Raw genomic sequence first — 18,497 nt, 5'->3', positions numbered from 1 at the left:
CTGTTATTGTTAGCGAAATATGTTCTTAACATAATATATTTTTTGTAACAATAATATAAAATGGATTTACTTTATATTCATTTAATTCTTGTTTCTTTCACTCACTCTCACTCACTCATTTTCTACCGCTTATCCGAACTACTCGAGCCTGTGCCTATCCCAGGCATCATCGGGCATCAAGGTAGGATACACCCTGGACGGAGTGCCAACCCATCACAGGGCACACACACACACTCTCATTCACTCACGCAATCACACACTACGGTATTCTGTAGTCTTAAGAGGCCATGTATTATTAAATTTTTCTTTTCTTGTTTTCAGACAGTAACAAACGAAAAGTATAAAATGAATACAAAACAATTGACAGTAAAAAGTTTAAAGACTAAACATTTTATAACCCTTCTCTTTTTAAGAATAGGACAAATAAGATTTAAGAGACACAAAATTGTATTAAGCCAGAAAAAAAGAAATTAATTTTACAGTAGAATTACGAAGATTTTCCTCTTCAAATCCAGACAGGTTTTTTTTTTTTTACTTTTGAATTCGTTAATAATTCCTCTTCAAATTCACCATATCTGCCAATATAATTATGCCAGGAATCATTTTAATTGTAATTGTTTGTTGATCAATCTGACTCAGATCACTGCTGGATGACTTACTCTATGCTTAAAATGAAGATTAATGAAAGTAATTATGTTATTATGACATAAAATTTCAGAGTAGATCGAGTAGGTCATCCTGATGTGTAAGGATTCAGATTGCTCTAGTAATATTTTGAAATGTCCAATGGATCAAAATCAGCTTCTTGCTGAATTATATTGACAGGTGTACTGAATCTGAATGAAAGGTCATCATCTGAGTTGGGTTGATCAACTACTAAATTAAAATGTACATTTGATCATGGATTAAACAGTGATTCCTGGCACAATCATTTTGAAAGAAGGAGTGACTTTGAAGAGCAATTATTAAAATTGTGAAGTTTAAGAGCTATTTGTTCAAAATTACACAGTAAAATTGTTTGATCTTTATTGCGAGCATAGAAAAGGTGATCTGATTTTTTAAGTGATTTGATTTGATCTACTACTATTTTTGACATGTTCATTTTAGTATTAAAATGTGTGGATTAAAAAGTGCACATAATCAGTCACATTATTGACAGGTATCATGAATTTAAAGAGGAATTATTAAAAAAAATCTAAAGTAAAATCTGAAATGATATGAAAAGGTTTGAACAACTAACAATTAGGACTATTTTATTAGGGATTTTTAGAAATAACAGACAAATCAATTTGGCTTAATGTTTTTGGCTTAAAAAAACTAAAACAATAACAGCAAAAAGTTCCAGTGATACAATACACTTAAAACTGGATCTGTCGGGCAGAACAAAGCATGCTGTATTAGTATATTCTGAATTGTTGTCTGATTCATTCCAACAGAACCTAAGCTGGGAGTAATTTTACTAGATTAAAATGAATTCTTTTTATTGTAAGCATATTTAACAATGGATAAAAGTGCTTTGACTACATTGTCTGATCTTATGAATTTAATAAGCAATTACTTCAAAAATCCAAGGTAAAATTAGATAATCTTTATTGTGAGCATTGAGTAGGTAACTATGAAAGGATCTGATATAGTTCGATGAACTGATATTTTGAAATATTATTTTATAATTGATTAAAAAGTGCCTGCAAGCACAATTATATTGAAAGATTTTTAAAGATAAATTATTTAAAAATTCCACAATAAAAAAATGCTTTCTGGATCTATTATATTACAGACATGGTGACTGAAGAGGAATATTCTCACAATTCTACAGTAAAAAGAATTTCTCTTTTTTTCTGGCTTAATACAGTTCAGTCTCTTAAATCATTCTTAAAATGAGGAGGGTTATTTTATTTTTATACACTCCTTTTGTAGTACATTCTTTTGCTATAGTGTAGGAGCTTTAATATCCGGTGATATTTAAAAGTCTGTCAGCATGGGTAATTTTTTTTAAAATATTATTTAATGTTATTTTATTTACTTGTTTGAATTTGTATGGTGACCTTGAGTGATTTGAAAGACATGTATAAATAAAATTATCATCATCATCATCATGATCAGTTTGTCCAGAGTGTAGGATTAATCAAATAGCAGACTTGCATGTGGTGGGGGAGCGAGGGACATGGCGGGGTAGGTGGGGGAGCGAGGGACATGGCGATGTAGCCAGAGGGGGCCGAGCAATGTCCACAGATGAGCAGGAGCGCCGAGTGACAACCCCGGACAAGCTGCAGCCAGACCCACGTCCAGAAAGGGAGGGCAAAATCCTTCGCCACACAGGTCACACATACAGGCCTGCAACATCCCCCCGTGGACAAGAAGTGAGGTGGTGTCCTCCACGGGAAAGCAGGAAGTGAACAGGTGTGGAGCGATGTCCAATCAAAAAAAATAAAATAAAATAAAAAATATAAAAAAAGACAAAACCAAAAGTCCAGGGAACAAACTGATAATGGACAAAACAATCCAATAAAAAAAAATCCATTAAAAAAAAAAAAAAAAAAAAAATTAGTGGATTTACTTAATTATTCTGTGCCTATAATTATCCGGTGCCAGGCTAGATGCTATCCAGCTAGGTCAGAATTCTTCTGTCAGATAACCTGGGTGTCTTCGTTATAAGATTCAGATAGCTAAAACACGATAAACAAAACATAAACAAAACATAAACAAAACACTGGGAAAAAGAAAACCGAAGACCATACAAAGGCAAAACAAAAACAAAAAACACATGTCAAAAGTCTGGGCTACATCCTGACAGAGGATCTGGTCTTTGATTCAGTTTACCCTGTCATTTGTAGTCAACCACATCATTTACATACTGAGATAGTCAGGACTAGGGCTAGTAGGGCCATTGCTTTCTCTTTTCCAGATTAGTGATTAGTCTCACTGTTTTCCAGGGAAAAGTGGGGAGGTAGACGTAATGTGATATCATTATGCACACGTAGAATGGTTCATAGTGTTAGACACACTAGAAAACGAGCAAGCGCAACCTCCTGTAGGTTTTGTTTTGGGTTAGATAGAATAGTTAGTTAGGCCATTTTCATGCAGAAGATTTTCTTTCTATGTTGGCTTAATTGTTTAGAAGGTTAATAAGCAAGGTATTTTTGTCATTCGCCTTTTTGTTACACTCTGTAATTATTGTAAATATTTATCTGAAGTATTTTCTTATTCCCCATTAATTGCAGCTTCTTCCATTTTCATCTCTGTTTGTTTATCATAGATTTATTTTCTTCTCACTAGCCACTTTGGTTTTGTCATTACCAACCACACACGCACAAACAATAATATCCTAAATGTTATACTCTCCTTTCTCCTAGATAAGATCTGGAGATGTAACACTGGTCTTTTTCCGATTTTCTTTTTCTGCCTGCAGGGAAAATGCTTTATGCAAACCACTCTGCTCCTTTTTTCCCTTAAAAGGTGCATGCAGACTGACCGTCTATGTGAAAGATCTATGGTGGTGTTTATGTTACATAAGCTGTGAATAATTAACAGATCTTTTTTCACAGGTTCAGATACGTGAAAAGAGAGTATTATAAGTAAAAATAACTCCACAAATAAACATAGAGTCCAGAGAGTCCAGACATTAAACAAGATTCATGAATAATTCATTAATTCAGATGAGAACATGTAACATGAGCTCCATAAAAGTTATTTTTAACTAAAATGAATGAAATATAAACCATGTACTATATTTTTCACCAGTTGAAAAAAAAATCTTAATGAATGTGTGTGTAAATAATATAACAGCATTCCTGTCATGAATATAAGGAACTTTTTCTGTGCCAAATTAATTCTCCTTCATTGGCGCAAAATCTACTCTCATTTCAGTAGTATAGCTATAGAGGTGTCATCATTTTGCTGAATATTAAAATAATTTTACTTCCTCAGAGGTTATAGCTGAAACTGACATGAGCAATGTCAGTAAATATATAATAGAAGCCTTTTATCTGGCAATTAATGCTGAGATATATCTCATATACCATGGTACTCTTACCAATACTAGGACATTAAAAACATACAAAAATATATTTTTATCAATAAACATATCACAGCAGTATCAGCATATATGAAAATATGAAATATATATATATATATATATATACATATGTATATATATATATATGTATATATATATATATATATATATATGACATAACTACAGGTATACACACACACACACACACACACGCACACAAGTGTGTATACATATGCATATATATGTATATGTGTGTGTGTGTGTGTGTGTGTGTGTACCTGTAGTTATGTATTTACCTGTAGTTACCTGTAGTTACCTGTAGTTATATATATATATATATATATATATATATATATATATATATATATATATATATATATATATATATATATATATCACAATAGACAAACCTTGTCAAAGTTCATTTATTAAAACAATTCACAGGCAGAGATTTACCATCTGCATATTTAAATATGAGTACATTTTAATTTACAAGCAAATAAGCTTTGACCAAAGCTCAGGGAAAATTTCTGATTATTTAAGAAGCTGTTAGACCTAGTGCACACTTTTATAATTTCTTATAAATATGTTACTTAAAAGCAATGTGCACTGTAACCTGCACTGTGACTCAACTCACCGTGTCTTTCAAAGCCTTGTTTACTTCAGCCTGGAGAACTCTCTAGTCAAACCATTTGAATTTGCACCTGACCAGTTTGCATTCTCTGCTCACATTGCTAACCAGACTTAGTCATGACGGTTTATATTACATTTGCCCCTGTCCACCATCCAACTGCTTCAACCGACCCAGAATGTAGCTGGTTCAATTGTGAACTTCCCCAAGTTCTCTCACATCACCTCATTGCTGTGTTTCCTCAACTAGCTTCCTGTATCTGCTGAATCAGATTTAAAACACCTACAAAGCTAAAAACAAAATAACACCTCCGACATTAAAGCACTAATTTGTTGTTAATACACAATGACTTGCAGAATATCTGAATGAAATCAGAGCTCTGTTGTAAAAAAAAAAGAGTCAGCAGTGTTGCAGATTCCCAAAGCTGTCATTATGAGGCTGTGTCCATGGTTACAGTTCAGTATGTCTGTCTCGGATTTCGATGCAATCTTTTGCTTTTTATGTCATGATTTTTAAATCATTTAGTCATCAAGTCTAGAAGACAAATTTACAAAGAGAACATCTCTGAAACATCTCTATTTGTTAAGGATGACGATGTTCATTATCATCATCCACCTCAATGAGCAAGGAGGAATTACTACTAACCCTGTGTGGGGGATCAGTCATATAAGAATAACACATCATTTAGTTTATGAATGATTTAGATATTTTAGATTACTTCAAATCATTTACAGCAAATCATTTAGAAGTAGGCAGAATTGGGAGAGGACATGGGGTTAGTGAAATAACCTAAACAGTAAACTAAATAAGCATCTGGAAACTCAATGGTATAACAGATTCTAAAGGTTGCATTTTAGTTCTGGTGTGGAAGGTGTGTTATTCTTTTGAAGGATGGCAGAGAGCAACTGAAATGGAGAGAGCAACCAGAAATTTGGACATGTGTTTTACAAGGAGAAAGAAAATAACAGAAAATGATAGAAAGAACTCTTTAGAGTCATTAGCAGAATCTGAAATTGGGTAATGTAGTGCTGTAGTGCTCTAGGCATTTTAGACTGAGTAATGTGTTCACTTTGGGAAACCTAATGAGTTGTAGTGATGGTGAAACCTGTTTTATTTGATACAAAACATTATTTATATAAAACATTTTATAAATATTTTTCACTTAGCTGTGTAGAATGTATCTTATGAAACTTCAAATGTAGTTGATCAATAAAGAAGTGTTTGAGGGTTTGATTTTCTAATTCTGTAAAGAAATCCTAATTCACCACAACTGCTTTGTGTAAATATACACACAAATCTTTTTATACCTACATTTTACTAGAAAATAAATAGCAAACTCAAACACAGTAAATAATCATTTTTAAACATGAGAAAAAAAATTCCCACTGTTTATAGGTCCATAGGTTTTATAGGTGACATTATAGAGCTAAAACCACCTTTATGTGAAATTCTTCAAGAAAAAAATCAGCTGATTATTTGTCTTTCTTCAGTCAAAATGGCTTATGCAAACAACTCTGACTTGCACTTCTTTTTTTTCTCAGAACACAGGAGATAGAAGGAGACAGACAGTCTATATGTAATTGGTCTGTGGCAGTGTGTCTGTTGAATAATATGTGAAAATTAACAGAGGATTCATATAAATAATAAGAGAGACAAATAGATAGCAATAAATCTACAAATAAACACAATGAGTACCAGAAATAATTAAACAGAGATTCACAAAAGGAGATTCATAAATATCTCAAATGAGAAGTACAAAGAAATAAAATGAGCTCCACAAAACTGTAATGAAATAAAATTAAAAATTACAATTACTGGCAATTACCACTGGGATATACATCTCTCTCCTCCTCAACAACACCACACTACTCTTACCATGTCTAGCAAATGTTTCTGAGAGACAATCAAATATATATTTTTAATGTTAAGGTATTTAACATATTCCAGAAGTTTTTATATGAAATTATGAAATATGTATAAATGTATTTAGTGGTGTAATGTTCGAAGCCACATAGTAAAGAAAGGGAAATACACTCAAAATATTCCAGGGTTCCAAAGGTCAACAATTAATTTCCAAACTGTGTTACAGTTCATTTAGTAAGGAAATAAACAGGCCGAGGCTCAGCTCACCATCTGCCTGTGACTGGCACTGACGTCAGTCCTAGATAAAAAAAAAAGTAATGGACCAAAAACCTATAAGATGTAAGAAAATGTAATATATTGAGTTTTGACAGTTTTGTATATTATTCATTTTTAAAACTAATATTTAAGTGTATGAACAACCTTGCACCAGAAATACTCTGTCAATTAGTAGTGAAACAAAAAAGCGGAATAAGAATTAGAGGCACAACTAGTGGAAACTGTATAGTCGCAAAACGTAGAACAACATTTGGTCAGACGTCATTTTTAGTAAGTGGCATAAATTTATGGAACGATTTACCAACAGAAATTAAAACATTAACAAGACTCAAGGTTTTTAACACATTTAAAGCAGTGGCTGAAACTGAAACAACTCTGTGAACATTGACTGTATAGGATACAACGCAATGTATGCAAACATAAGGTTGCAAATGTCAGCATGCACAGAACTTTTGCACACTTTTTTGTATTGTATTGTTAAAAATGTCTAGACTCTGTCTTATAGTGATTGCTATATTTATTTAAGCCCATTTTAGCTTATGGATGGAATGTATTTATTGCATGTATTTTAATAGCTATAAATTCTTGATTTAATATTCTGTAATTTCTGTTTTAACTTTACAAGCCTAACCAGGGACAGGGGTTGCAAATTATTCATGGCTATAAACCTGTATGCATGGCATCTACATTGGATTTTATAAAGCAGTGTGTTTGTCCCTGTCAAATAAACATCAATTTAAAAAAAATTAAATAAAATAAAGATGCACACAAATTAGCTTTAACCAAAGAAACTCAGAGAAAACGTATACATTTTTTAAAGACTTGGTAGATTATACACATGCAGATGGAATGTAGAAAATAACAGAAAGCTGTCATACAAGTCCTGAATGTGTTTGTGGTGGGATGTTGGGCTATTCATAAAGAAGTTATACCTCAGAACCTCTCTTAAAGGTTCCATCATGGTTAAATTAAGTCTGCAGTATGTGCTCCATCTTATAGAGTTTCATCAACCCACTATTGAATGATTCTAACAGTATTTATAAAGGAATTATAACATACTTTATTATAACACATTTAACCTCATTATCAGAGACTGTGATTATGTCCTGCTGGAGCACTGGTTTGCACTGGCAGGTGTACTGTTATCGTAATGTGATTATGTCTTTTATGAGTTTACAGTATCTATTTCCCATTACCCCTAATGTTGCTTTTATTTATACCCCTCCTTATGTATCAATTGTTTGTTGAGTCATTATTCACAACTTTCCCTATGTTTGCTGTTGTTTGCTGTCATGTTTAAGTTTTGTTTCTATGTTTTGTGTAACCCTGAATGTGTTTTTTTGTAGCCATGTGAATGTAAAAATTGCTGAAGTTATTAGAAACACAGCAGATTTATATTATAAATGTAAGTGCTATAGTACACCTTAAATGTGTGTCTGTGAATGCGCCCTCACTAGACAAACCCTGTTACAGTTAATTTATTAAGAAAATAACCAGAGAAGGCCAGAGAAAAGTTCATAATTTTTCACAACCTTGTATCATAATACAAACTCTTATTATAAACATGTTACTCATGAAACAGTAAAGCAATTGCTGTTATTGTAATTGTAATATTTTGCTTAAATCTTAATTACACCTTTTAAAATTAGGTGTTTAAAAGTAAATCATGTTCGACTTGTTAGAAAATATAAGTCATATGTTTAAACTGTGTTTATTTCTGTGTGCATTAATGTAGTGTCACACCAATGGGGTGGATAATGATGTTCACACTTTCATAGATTTCATTTGTAAGCTATTGTTAGAAATATACTTATTGATCTCTTAGCCTCATTATGATCTGATCATTAGATAAATTCATGACATAAGGCCTTTAACCGTATACTTTGATTTGAACCAGTTCTGCTTTGTGGTTGTAAATGATAGAGTTGGCAGTGTTTCAGATTCCCAAAGCTGTCCTTATGAGGCTGTATCCATGGTTACATTTCAGTATAATGAGATTGTCTTTGTGCTGTAAAAAAATAATAATTAAAATGGAACTGTATAATTCTTTCTCAAATTACACACGAAAGAATAAACATCTCCAGAATTCTGTTTTTTTTTTCTTCAGTTGTGCCCTGTCTGTCTCAGATTTACATCCAATCTGTTTTGTAAAGTAAAAAATGAAGGAGGAGGAAGAGATTTGCATTTAGTCATCAAGTCCAAAACAACATAAATAGTAACTTACATAGTTAGATACTGCAGAACATCTCTGAAAAACCCTGAGGTCTATAAAAGCTACAACACTGAGAGTTTACCTCCTTCACATTTCAGGTATGTTTCTGTTCTTTATTGAAATACATCAGTTATTCCCTAAAACTTCATTGGGAAAATGGTTTATAGAGTTTGACATGTAGGATAATGAATAATGAATATTTAGTATATTGTTCTTCAGAGCAGGGCTGTACAGAGATCATTACACCAGCAGGTGATTACAGTTGAATCTTGAATCAAAGTCTAGAGCATAAGAATCAGATCCAACGATAAAGAGTCTAATGCTGGGTGTATGCTTTTTATTTAGATAGAATCACATGTAGTGATCTGATAATTATGAATTTTACTGAAGTCACTATTTTTAATCACATTTTTTTCTCCGTGATTTTCAACATATCAGTGATGAAGCAGCATCTGTTCATACTCCCGTTTTTCATAGGTGAGAGTGTGTGTATGAAGAAAATCTAAGAAAAATATCTTTGATACAGAATAATTACAATATATTTAAATTAATTAAAACCTTTAAACCTCTTCTCCACAGGATTCGTCTCTCTCGTCCTGTCTGCGCCTCATTATTACTTTCTGATCTGGCAGGGGAAAACTTGGGGTGAAGCTCAGGGTTTCTGTAGAGCTAAATACACTGATCTGGCTGCCATCAATACCGGTGATCACATGCTTAATTTTCAGAATGAAGTACAGATACAAAAATTCAGTTCCAGTGCTTGGATTGGACTGTACGATGACATGTGGTGGCACTGGTCCATGGGAGGTCAATTAGTACCACAGGGTACAGAACTGTGGGCACCAGGACAGCCTGACAACATGGGGGGAAATGAAACATGTGGTGCATTAAATAGAAGTGCTTGGAGTGATCAGCAATGCAACCTCTCATACGCCTTTGTGTGCTTTGATAGTAAGGAACAACACATTTTTGTCAGTATAGAAGCCTGTCTGATTAAAACATTATAGACTGTGTGTGTTTAGTCTTAAATAGAAAAATCTGATACATATGGAATCTTAATGACAACAGTTAAAACACCAGATCTTAATTAACTGTGACATTCATTGCACTTAATGAATGATGCGTTGACATTAAGAAACATCAATAAACATTAGACATTTAAGTTATATTTACTTAAGTGCTAATTATATGCTTTTTTTTCATAGGTACTAAAATTGGTGATCAAATGTATATTTACATCTCTCAAAACAAGTCATGGTGGGAAGCTCAGTCTTACTGCATAACACATCATACTGATCTGGCCAGTGCTAGAACTGCAACAGAAAACTCAATTATAGCAAGTCTGAACCCTGGCTTGGTTTGGATTGGTCTGTACAGAGATGGCTGGAGGTTTACAGATGGTACCAGTGTCTCTAACATCAGTTGGATGTCTGGAAAACCTGATAATGCTTTGGGGAAGCAAGACTGTGCTTATATAAATAATGGTCAGGCTGTTGATGCACAGTGCTCAGACATAATGCCTTTCTTCTGTTACTCAAGTGAATTAAAGTTTCATTCAGTCTCATATTTAATTATTATTTGAACATTGAAACTAATATTTAAACATTTCAATGTGTTTGTGCTTGTATGTGTCTTTACATTTCTATATCCAGTAATACAAAGAAAAATCATTAAAGTGAAGGTTCAGTCAAGTCAGAATGTGAATGATCCTGCACTAAAGGAGGCCATGTTGAAGAAGGTGAGTCTCATCCTCCTAAAGAAACCACTTAACTAAAGAACTAAAGAAACCATACTTTTTCTCCTTTTCATTGCTGCATACAGAACCTGAATCTTCATCAACCTCTGACACTGACATACTGTATTGTAGTCAGACTGTTGGGTTCAGTTTCTGTAGCATATTTATAGCATTTACACAGGAAATTATTGTCACTTTTCTGCATAATAATAATTTATTTATTCTCTTCTTTAGATAAAGCAGAAACTAATCGATCAGGGGATGCAAGAGACCATCATAGTGAAATGGAAAACACAACCAGATGGAAATGTATTTTACAAAAAGGAAGAAAATAATAGTAAATGATAGAAAGAACTCTTTAGCAGAGTCTAAAATTGTTTAGTTTTGCAGTGCTATAGATTTTCTTTCTCTCATTTTCAGAGTGAGCAATGTATTCACTTTTAGAAATTTAATGGGAAAAACTGTTTTAGTCGATACAAAAATGTTTTGTATATTTCACTTACTGTATCTGTCTAAAATACCTCTTTACCCCAAATGTAGTTGATCAGTTAAGATGTGATTTAGGGTTTGACTTTTGAATTCTGAAGATACAGTGATAATATCGCTAAATCCTAATTCACCTGTTTTGTTTGAATATACACACAAATCTTCATACAAACAAATATATACTTATATATACTTCAAATAAATTATTTAGATTGTCTTTTAGCTTGAAGATTTTTTTTAATGAAATAGAGTTAATAGATTATGTAATGTAAGAATACCTGAATAATGTATACATAAAAAGTGCATAAGTGAATAATATTTACCTCTCTCCATGCAGTCACATGTTTGACTAACATCACACTGCTCATATATTTTCCTGTATATTAGCTGTACTAAGAAACTAATTGTTACTGAAAATTGTTTTTCTATACAAACAAGATTTAGTGACTTTTAATTTGACTGTCTTTTTGATTTTATTTTCTGCAACATCTGTTATATGTTGAAAAACACATTTGCTGTCATTAGATTATAAACTTTTAACAATCATTCAAATAAACAACAAATAAACAACAGATTTCTGTGTCCTGTCAATTATTAATAATGTATCTTAGTCATCACAATTAATTAATTATTTTAATAAACCTTTGTTGATGTATATGTGATATAGTTTCTGTTTGCAAACTGTTTTTCATAATTTTCTTGCCTGTCTGTGTTTAATTATACGGATATATTTTCCCTTATTCTCAATTTTTACCTACATGATTCTCTAAACAGATGATACAAGTAGCTACTGATGCCCCTTTAAAAATAATAAATTCTTATTTTAATAACTATCAGTTATGAAACCCCTGATTAAAAAACCTGATCTTGACCCCTGTCAGGTGTCCAAATATAGGCCAATATCAAACCTCCCCTTTATCTCCAAGATCCTAGAAAAGGTATATATAAATATATCGTTTCTCATCATACCAGAAATGTTTCCAATAGGTTTAGAAGATAAACTGTCACCGAAGTTACAGAGTCTAAAGAATGACTTGATGATGCAATGTGGAAAATTATCTGAAAAATCTGTATGGCTCAGCATTTTCACTGTAGTTCAATGTGCGTTCTACAGAGCCCGCCTGGTCACCCCTTGGAGAAAAGAAAACAAGACCCACAAATACGTGATCATGGTTTTGTAATTCGTCCCTCAGTTTATAAACTGTACTCACGGATTATTAAACCGTTCCCTCAGTTTTACACATTGTGCGCACGGAATAATAAACCGTACGCACAAGTTAACAATCCTTGCTCTAAGATTTGTAAACCATATCCTCGGTTTTTGTGATCCATACACACAAATTTATAAACCGTGCGCACGCTTTCTCAATCGGTAACCCACGATTTTGCAAACTGTACTCACGAATTTGTAGCCCCTCCCTCATTTTAGAAATCTGTAGTCCACAAGCACTACTACAGAACAAGATTCAGGGTACATTGTTAATATTATCTGGTTATTCTATACTAATCATTGTATATTCAATACATTCAACTGTTTCAACTGCATGCTTAAACTTGCCATTGTAACGGATAATAGACAACAATTTGGTGTGTGTCATAATCATCTGTGTATGATATATATATATATTTATTTAAATATATTGTACAGAATACCGTAGTGTGTGAGTGTGTGAGTGAATGAGAGTGTGTGTGTGCCCTGCGATGGGTTGGCACTCCGTCCAGGGTGTATCCTGCCTCGATGCCTGATGACGCCTGAGATAGGCACAGGCTCCCCGTGACCCGAGAAGTTCGGATAAGCAGTAGAAAATGAATGAATGAATGAATGTACAGAATACTGCCCAACTGTGTTAAGACAAAGAAAGAAACAGTCCTCACATACTGTCTGACCACCTAGAAGAAACACCACAGACAGATATAGATAAATATTAGATAAGTAGGCTATTATTAACTGAATATAACAGACCAATTCTCTCTCTCTCTCTCTCTCTCTCTCTCTCTCTCTCTCTCTCTCTCTCTCTCTCTCTCTCTCTCTCTCTCTCTCACACACACACACACACACACACACACACACACACACACACACACACACTCTCTGTTTGTAGCCACAAATTCATAAACCGTGTGCACGCTTTCGCAATCCGTACCCACGGTTTTGCGAACAAGGTCCTTCTACTTCTGCTGAGGCATGTGAATGTGAGGAAAAACTTGCCATAACTGAGGACAACAGTTCCATTGCTGATTCACCTTTTTTGTCGGACAACAGTGTAGTGTTGATAGAGCCAGGCACTATGAATGTAATACATAGCTCAATTGATGAAGTAATCCAGTTTGGATATGCAGTTTTAGAAAACCATGTGCTTGATGACACTTTATCAACGGACCCCACTGAAATAGTGCTAGACAAGTTACAAACCACAAAGTTAAGTCATTAAGTTTCCAAGATCTTAATGCGGCTTTTATGGCTGGCTTTGTATCTGTCAATGATTGTCTTGTAGAAATTGAGATGGTCCTACCTAATGGTAGCACAGAGAAAGGAGAAGACAATGGTGGAATTTTTAGAGATGCATTGAGTGAGTATTGAGATACATTTATCATGAAATGTACATCAGGACTTAGGGCCGTTTTACACCTGGTCACTTCATGTGTTTTCTCTGATCCGATAGCTATCTGATTTGTTAAAACTGTTCCATTTACATTAGGCCACATAAATGCGTCTTGGCGAATCGGATATCAATCTGATCTTTCTACTCCCGCCCAATATGCAAATATATTTTATCTAATTTCCGGGTAATTGAAATGGAACACGCTTTGGTCAAACGAGACACCTGGGTGAAAGATCAGAGCCAGCGCTGGTGGGAAAACATTTGTTTCTGGCGCGATGCACGACTCGCGAGTCACTTGCGAGTGACGTATTCCGTTTGGGAGGAGTATAGCGCTGACGTATGTGGCTTGAACAACCACATGCATTTACACTTGTCCAGTTTCATCTGAAATGCGTCCCAGACCTCCTCCTGAAGTGACAGAAAACGCATGAAGTGACCAGGTGTAAAAATCCCCACGATGATATGATATGTTATATGAATGATGAATGGGAAAATGTAGCTAAATGTAGCTTATAACACTGTTCAATACTTTCCCATTGTGCTGGCTAAGCCTTTTCTGTGTTATTGTGTTGGACTGAACATTGATGAGGATGAGCTCTTAACAGCATTTCTGGAGATAGTTTCTCAAGAGGAAAAGCAGCTTGTTCAAGAAGCAATGAGAGACTTTACATCTGTCTCGAGAATGGGTTGAATTCTTGGAAGCTTGTGATGTGAAACTTATTGTCACTGAGAATAATGCCAAGCAGATCTTACTTGATGGGGCACACAAAGAAATTGTGCGAGATCCAGCTTACATACTGTAGCAGAATGTTGGAGTCCGGTGTTGAAAAAAACTGAAACTACCTCCAGGGGGACTAAATGAATTGATGATGAGCCTTACTCCAACAGCAAGAAAAGTTATAGCCATATTACAACATGAAACACTTAATAACAGAGAAAGCCAGATCATGGATTATCTTAAGAGGTTCATCAAGCACTTTAGTGATGTTCAGCTCTTTCTGTGTTTCTGCACAGGTGTTTTGTTCCTTCACAAGATCGCCCCAGTCCCACACCTGTGGATGTGTTTTAGAAGTTCCAAACAATTACACTTCCTACCCTGAGCTTGCAGAGGAGTTCATACAGTAAATGTCCTTGATGCAAACATATGGGTGATGGATATTGTGTAAAAGTACAGTAAGGATGCCAATAACAATAAAGAATAGGTCTGTTATATTCCATAATTAGACTTACATTTATCTATATCTGTCTATCTGCGTTTATCCTAGATGGTCAGACAGGATGTGCAGCAGGATATGACTGTTTCTTTGTCTCATTCACAGTCTCCATCTCACACACAGTTTCCTGACATACAGTATACTTATTTTGTTGTTATTTTTTGTTATTAATATCCTGCACATCAAGATAATGTTTCATAAAAGCTCAGGTGTTCTTACAGCAGTGTTACAATGTGATATATGTGTTACAAAGAACATACAGATTCACATTCAGTTTAAATATACTAATGTTTTCAGAATTTATACTGTTTAAATAGTATTTGTTATGTCACGGTGTGACACGGTGAGACAAAGGCGAGTGAGGATCCAAATGCAGTTTAAGGTTTTAATAAACAAAACACAAACAAACAGTAGGCAGGCAAAACAGATCGGGACACTGAATAGGAACAGAGAACGACACAGACCAAATACAAACACAAACACAAACACAAACAACGACCAACAACCGGGAAGTGAACAGACAGAGTAAATATAGTGGACAGGAGCCAAAAACAAAGCAGAGACGATTAGAGACAAAGACAAGACACCTGGGGAAGAGATGGAAAGTAATTAGTGTCCATGGTGAGTAATGAGTGGGCGGAGCAAAACAATTAACATCAGGGAGAGACGGCAGACAGAAACAAGGGGAAAACACAGACAGACACATTACATGTTATATACCGTACATTGTAAGAAAAAGTTTCATGTTTAAAATGTTGAAATTTTATTCATTAGGAGTTCCTTAATGAATACTATTCAACTGAATACAGTTTTCAAAAATAAAGAAAATGAATCAAAAAGAAAGCTGTCTCCTTTTATTAAAATATGCATATGAAGTATACAAGACTTCATCAATAACATTTAAGACATATCTACATCTGTGAAATTAATAAAACACTAATAATAATAATAAAAATCTGTCTGTTAAACTGTCTAAAACAACTTTTTAGTGCAAATGGCTTTTTAACACGTCTTTCTCTCACAATATTTAACATTGTAGTAAGCTCCTGTCTTAGAGCAAGATACAGATTAAGTGCTATAAACATTTCCATAGGAATACGAAGCTGATGTTGTGCCATGATGTGTGAACACAGGGTGAAAATGTCCTCATCACAAGGGATATCAGAGCAATGGATACATTGATCATCACAGGTGTCACAGTCTTCGACTGGCACTTACTTGGCTTACAGTATGTAGTCTTCTGTCTCATATAATTCAGAAAGGGTGTACATGACATCTGGCCGACCATAGGGTACAAGGCTATTTCTTTATAGAGGAATCAGGTGGCTGTTCCATGTGTCTTTACTGTAGCTGTGTAGAATGTATCTTAATTCCAAATATAGTTGATCAATTAAGATGTGTTTGAGGTTTTGATTTTTGAATTCTGGAGATACAGTGATAATGTCGCTAAATTGTAATGAAATCCTAATTCACCACAACTGCTTTGTGTAACTATATACACAAATCTTTTTATACCTACATTTTAATAGAATATAAATAGCAAAGTATTAAGTAATTCCTAGTTCCATTAACACAGTAAACAATCTTTTATTCTCTTTGGGCTGATCTTGTGTGGAAAAGGAACAATATAGAGCAACACAACGAAAGAAAAAAAGAAAGAAAGAAAGAAAGAGAGAGAGATAGATAGATAGAGAGAGAGAGAGAGAGAGAGAGAGAGAGAGGGAAAGAGATAGAGAGAGTACCAGGACAAGGGAGAGGAGTGGGGCAAGGAAAAGGGGAAGGAGTGGGGCAAGGACAAGGACAAGGGAGAGGAGTTAGAATGCGTAGTGGCACTGAAAGTAGGACCAGAGCTAGGGTAAATAAGAGCTACTACTTCCAGGTCGGTGGACATCTTGGAGTTGCATTTAAAGGGCGATGGCCATTTTAGGTGTCAGGCACTATATGAGGATGCTGTTTTCACATGGTTCCTTGCCAGATGGTTTTCTCAGCTTGCTTTGTGATTCATCCAGCCTTGTTCCCGTTCTGCCCTGCCTGGTTTGAATCGGTTTGCTTGTTTTTGTGTTTTGCCTGCCCTGTATTACTCTGCCTGCCTGTGTACCGGATTAGTGGACTGTTTTCACTCTGTGTTTTCGCCTGCCTTGTATTATCCTGCCTACCTGTGTACCGGATTAGTGGACTGTTTACTATGCTGAGTGTTTGCCTGCCTTGCCTGATTATTGTGTTGAGCTCATTAAAGACTTTTATTATTTACATCAGCGTCCTGCATTTGAGTTCTCCCTTCCGGCCCACACTGAAAGACTATCATTGACCATGTCATAAACCACAGGCTATCATACAGAGAGGCTGGTGAAAAAGTATAGCCAAATCTCAGCCGGGACACAGTGGCATCCATTGTCCGTACTTTCAGAGAAACCAACAGGTAGGATATTGCTTCTCCTACAGCAAAGTGTAAACAGTTTTACCATTTACCGTATTAGAGTGACTGTATGCCTCCGGTCTCTAATATGTACTGTAACTGTATTTTGTCCCTCTAAGGATTGAATGTCTACCTCCCTCAGGGGGCAGAGGAAAGCTCTTGAATGAAGAACAGGAACTTGCTATTGTCAACATGGTGATTGCTGACAATGAAATAAAACTGAAGGACATTCAGTCCAGAATTGTAGAGGACAACCTTGAGATTGGCCCCCACCACACTGACCGCCTTCTCCTGTTTTTATAAGACCTGCACGAAAGGCTGGTGCCAGAGGTAAAAAGAGGACAGGTAGGAGACCACTTGCCAATATATGTTATCACATGGGACAATGTGGCATTCCACCATTCCCGTGCAGTCACAGCCTGGTTTGATGACCATCCAAGGATGATGTCCCATTTCCTTGCCCCTCATCTTTCCTCAACCCCATTGGGGAGTTTTTCTCAGCCTGGAGATGGAAGGTTTTTGACCATCGTCCAGATGACCAAATGTCCTTCCTGGATGCAATGGATGCTGCATGCCAAGACATCATAGCTGAAAACTGCCAGGGGTGGATAAGGCATGCCAAAAGATTCTTCCCATGATGCCTTGCCAGAGAAGATATCAGGTGTGATGTGGATGAGAACATGTGGCCAAATGCAGAAGACCGGGCAGTTTAGATTACTTTTTTTTATTATAATTCCGGTGCTTTTTCTGTTTGTATATCTTGCAGTAATGTCTTTTTGCAAATAAAGTCTTTACTGCAGCAATTCTGTGACGGTATTTTTTTTTTTTACATAAACTGTACATTTTATAAAACTACTCTGAGATGGTCATTCATTTTTTGTATTGAATTTCTGCAGCAAAAGAAACAAAATGCATGCATTTACTAAACCCAACAAAACAAAAATTTATAGAGGCTTCAAAAGAAACTACACTGCAAAACACAATCTATGATCAATACAATATACTGTCTATTGTATAAAGGGCAGACCTGACACATAAAATAATGC

General features: G+C 34.9%; 1 protein-coding gene across 1 annotated transcript; it reads left to right on the top strand.

The window, feature by feature from the left end:
• Window positions 1-2,222: 2,222 nt before the first annotated feature.
• LOC113637404 (macrophage mannose receptor 1-like) lies at window positions 2,223-14,946 on the top strand. The gene is made up of 8 exons (XM_047818697.1): window positions 2,223-2,360; window positions 8,521-8,572; window positions 9,436-9,474; window positions 9,577-9,948; window positions 10,203-10,535; window positions 10,650-10,735; window positions 10,967-11,041; window positions 14,836-14,946. Exons 1-8 carry the CDS (start codon window positions 2,223-2,225, stop codon window positions 14,944-14,946), a joined length of 1,206 nt encoding a protein of 401 aa, XP_047674653.1.
• The last annotated feature ends 3,551 nt before the right edge of the window (window positions 14,947-18,497 follow it).

Source organism: Tachysurus fulvidraco, chromosome 9 (genome assembly GCF_022655615.1).
Source record: "Tachysurus fulvidraco isolate hzauxx_2018 chromosome 9, HZAU_PFXX_2.0, whole genome shotgun sequence".
NCBI classification, from domain to species: Eukaryota; Metazoa; Chordata; class Actinopteri; order Siluriformes; family Bagridae; genus Tachysurus; species Tachysurus fulvidraco.
Note: the sequence above shows the minus strand (reverse complement) of the source record. Positions and strands in the feature narration are given on the sequence as shown.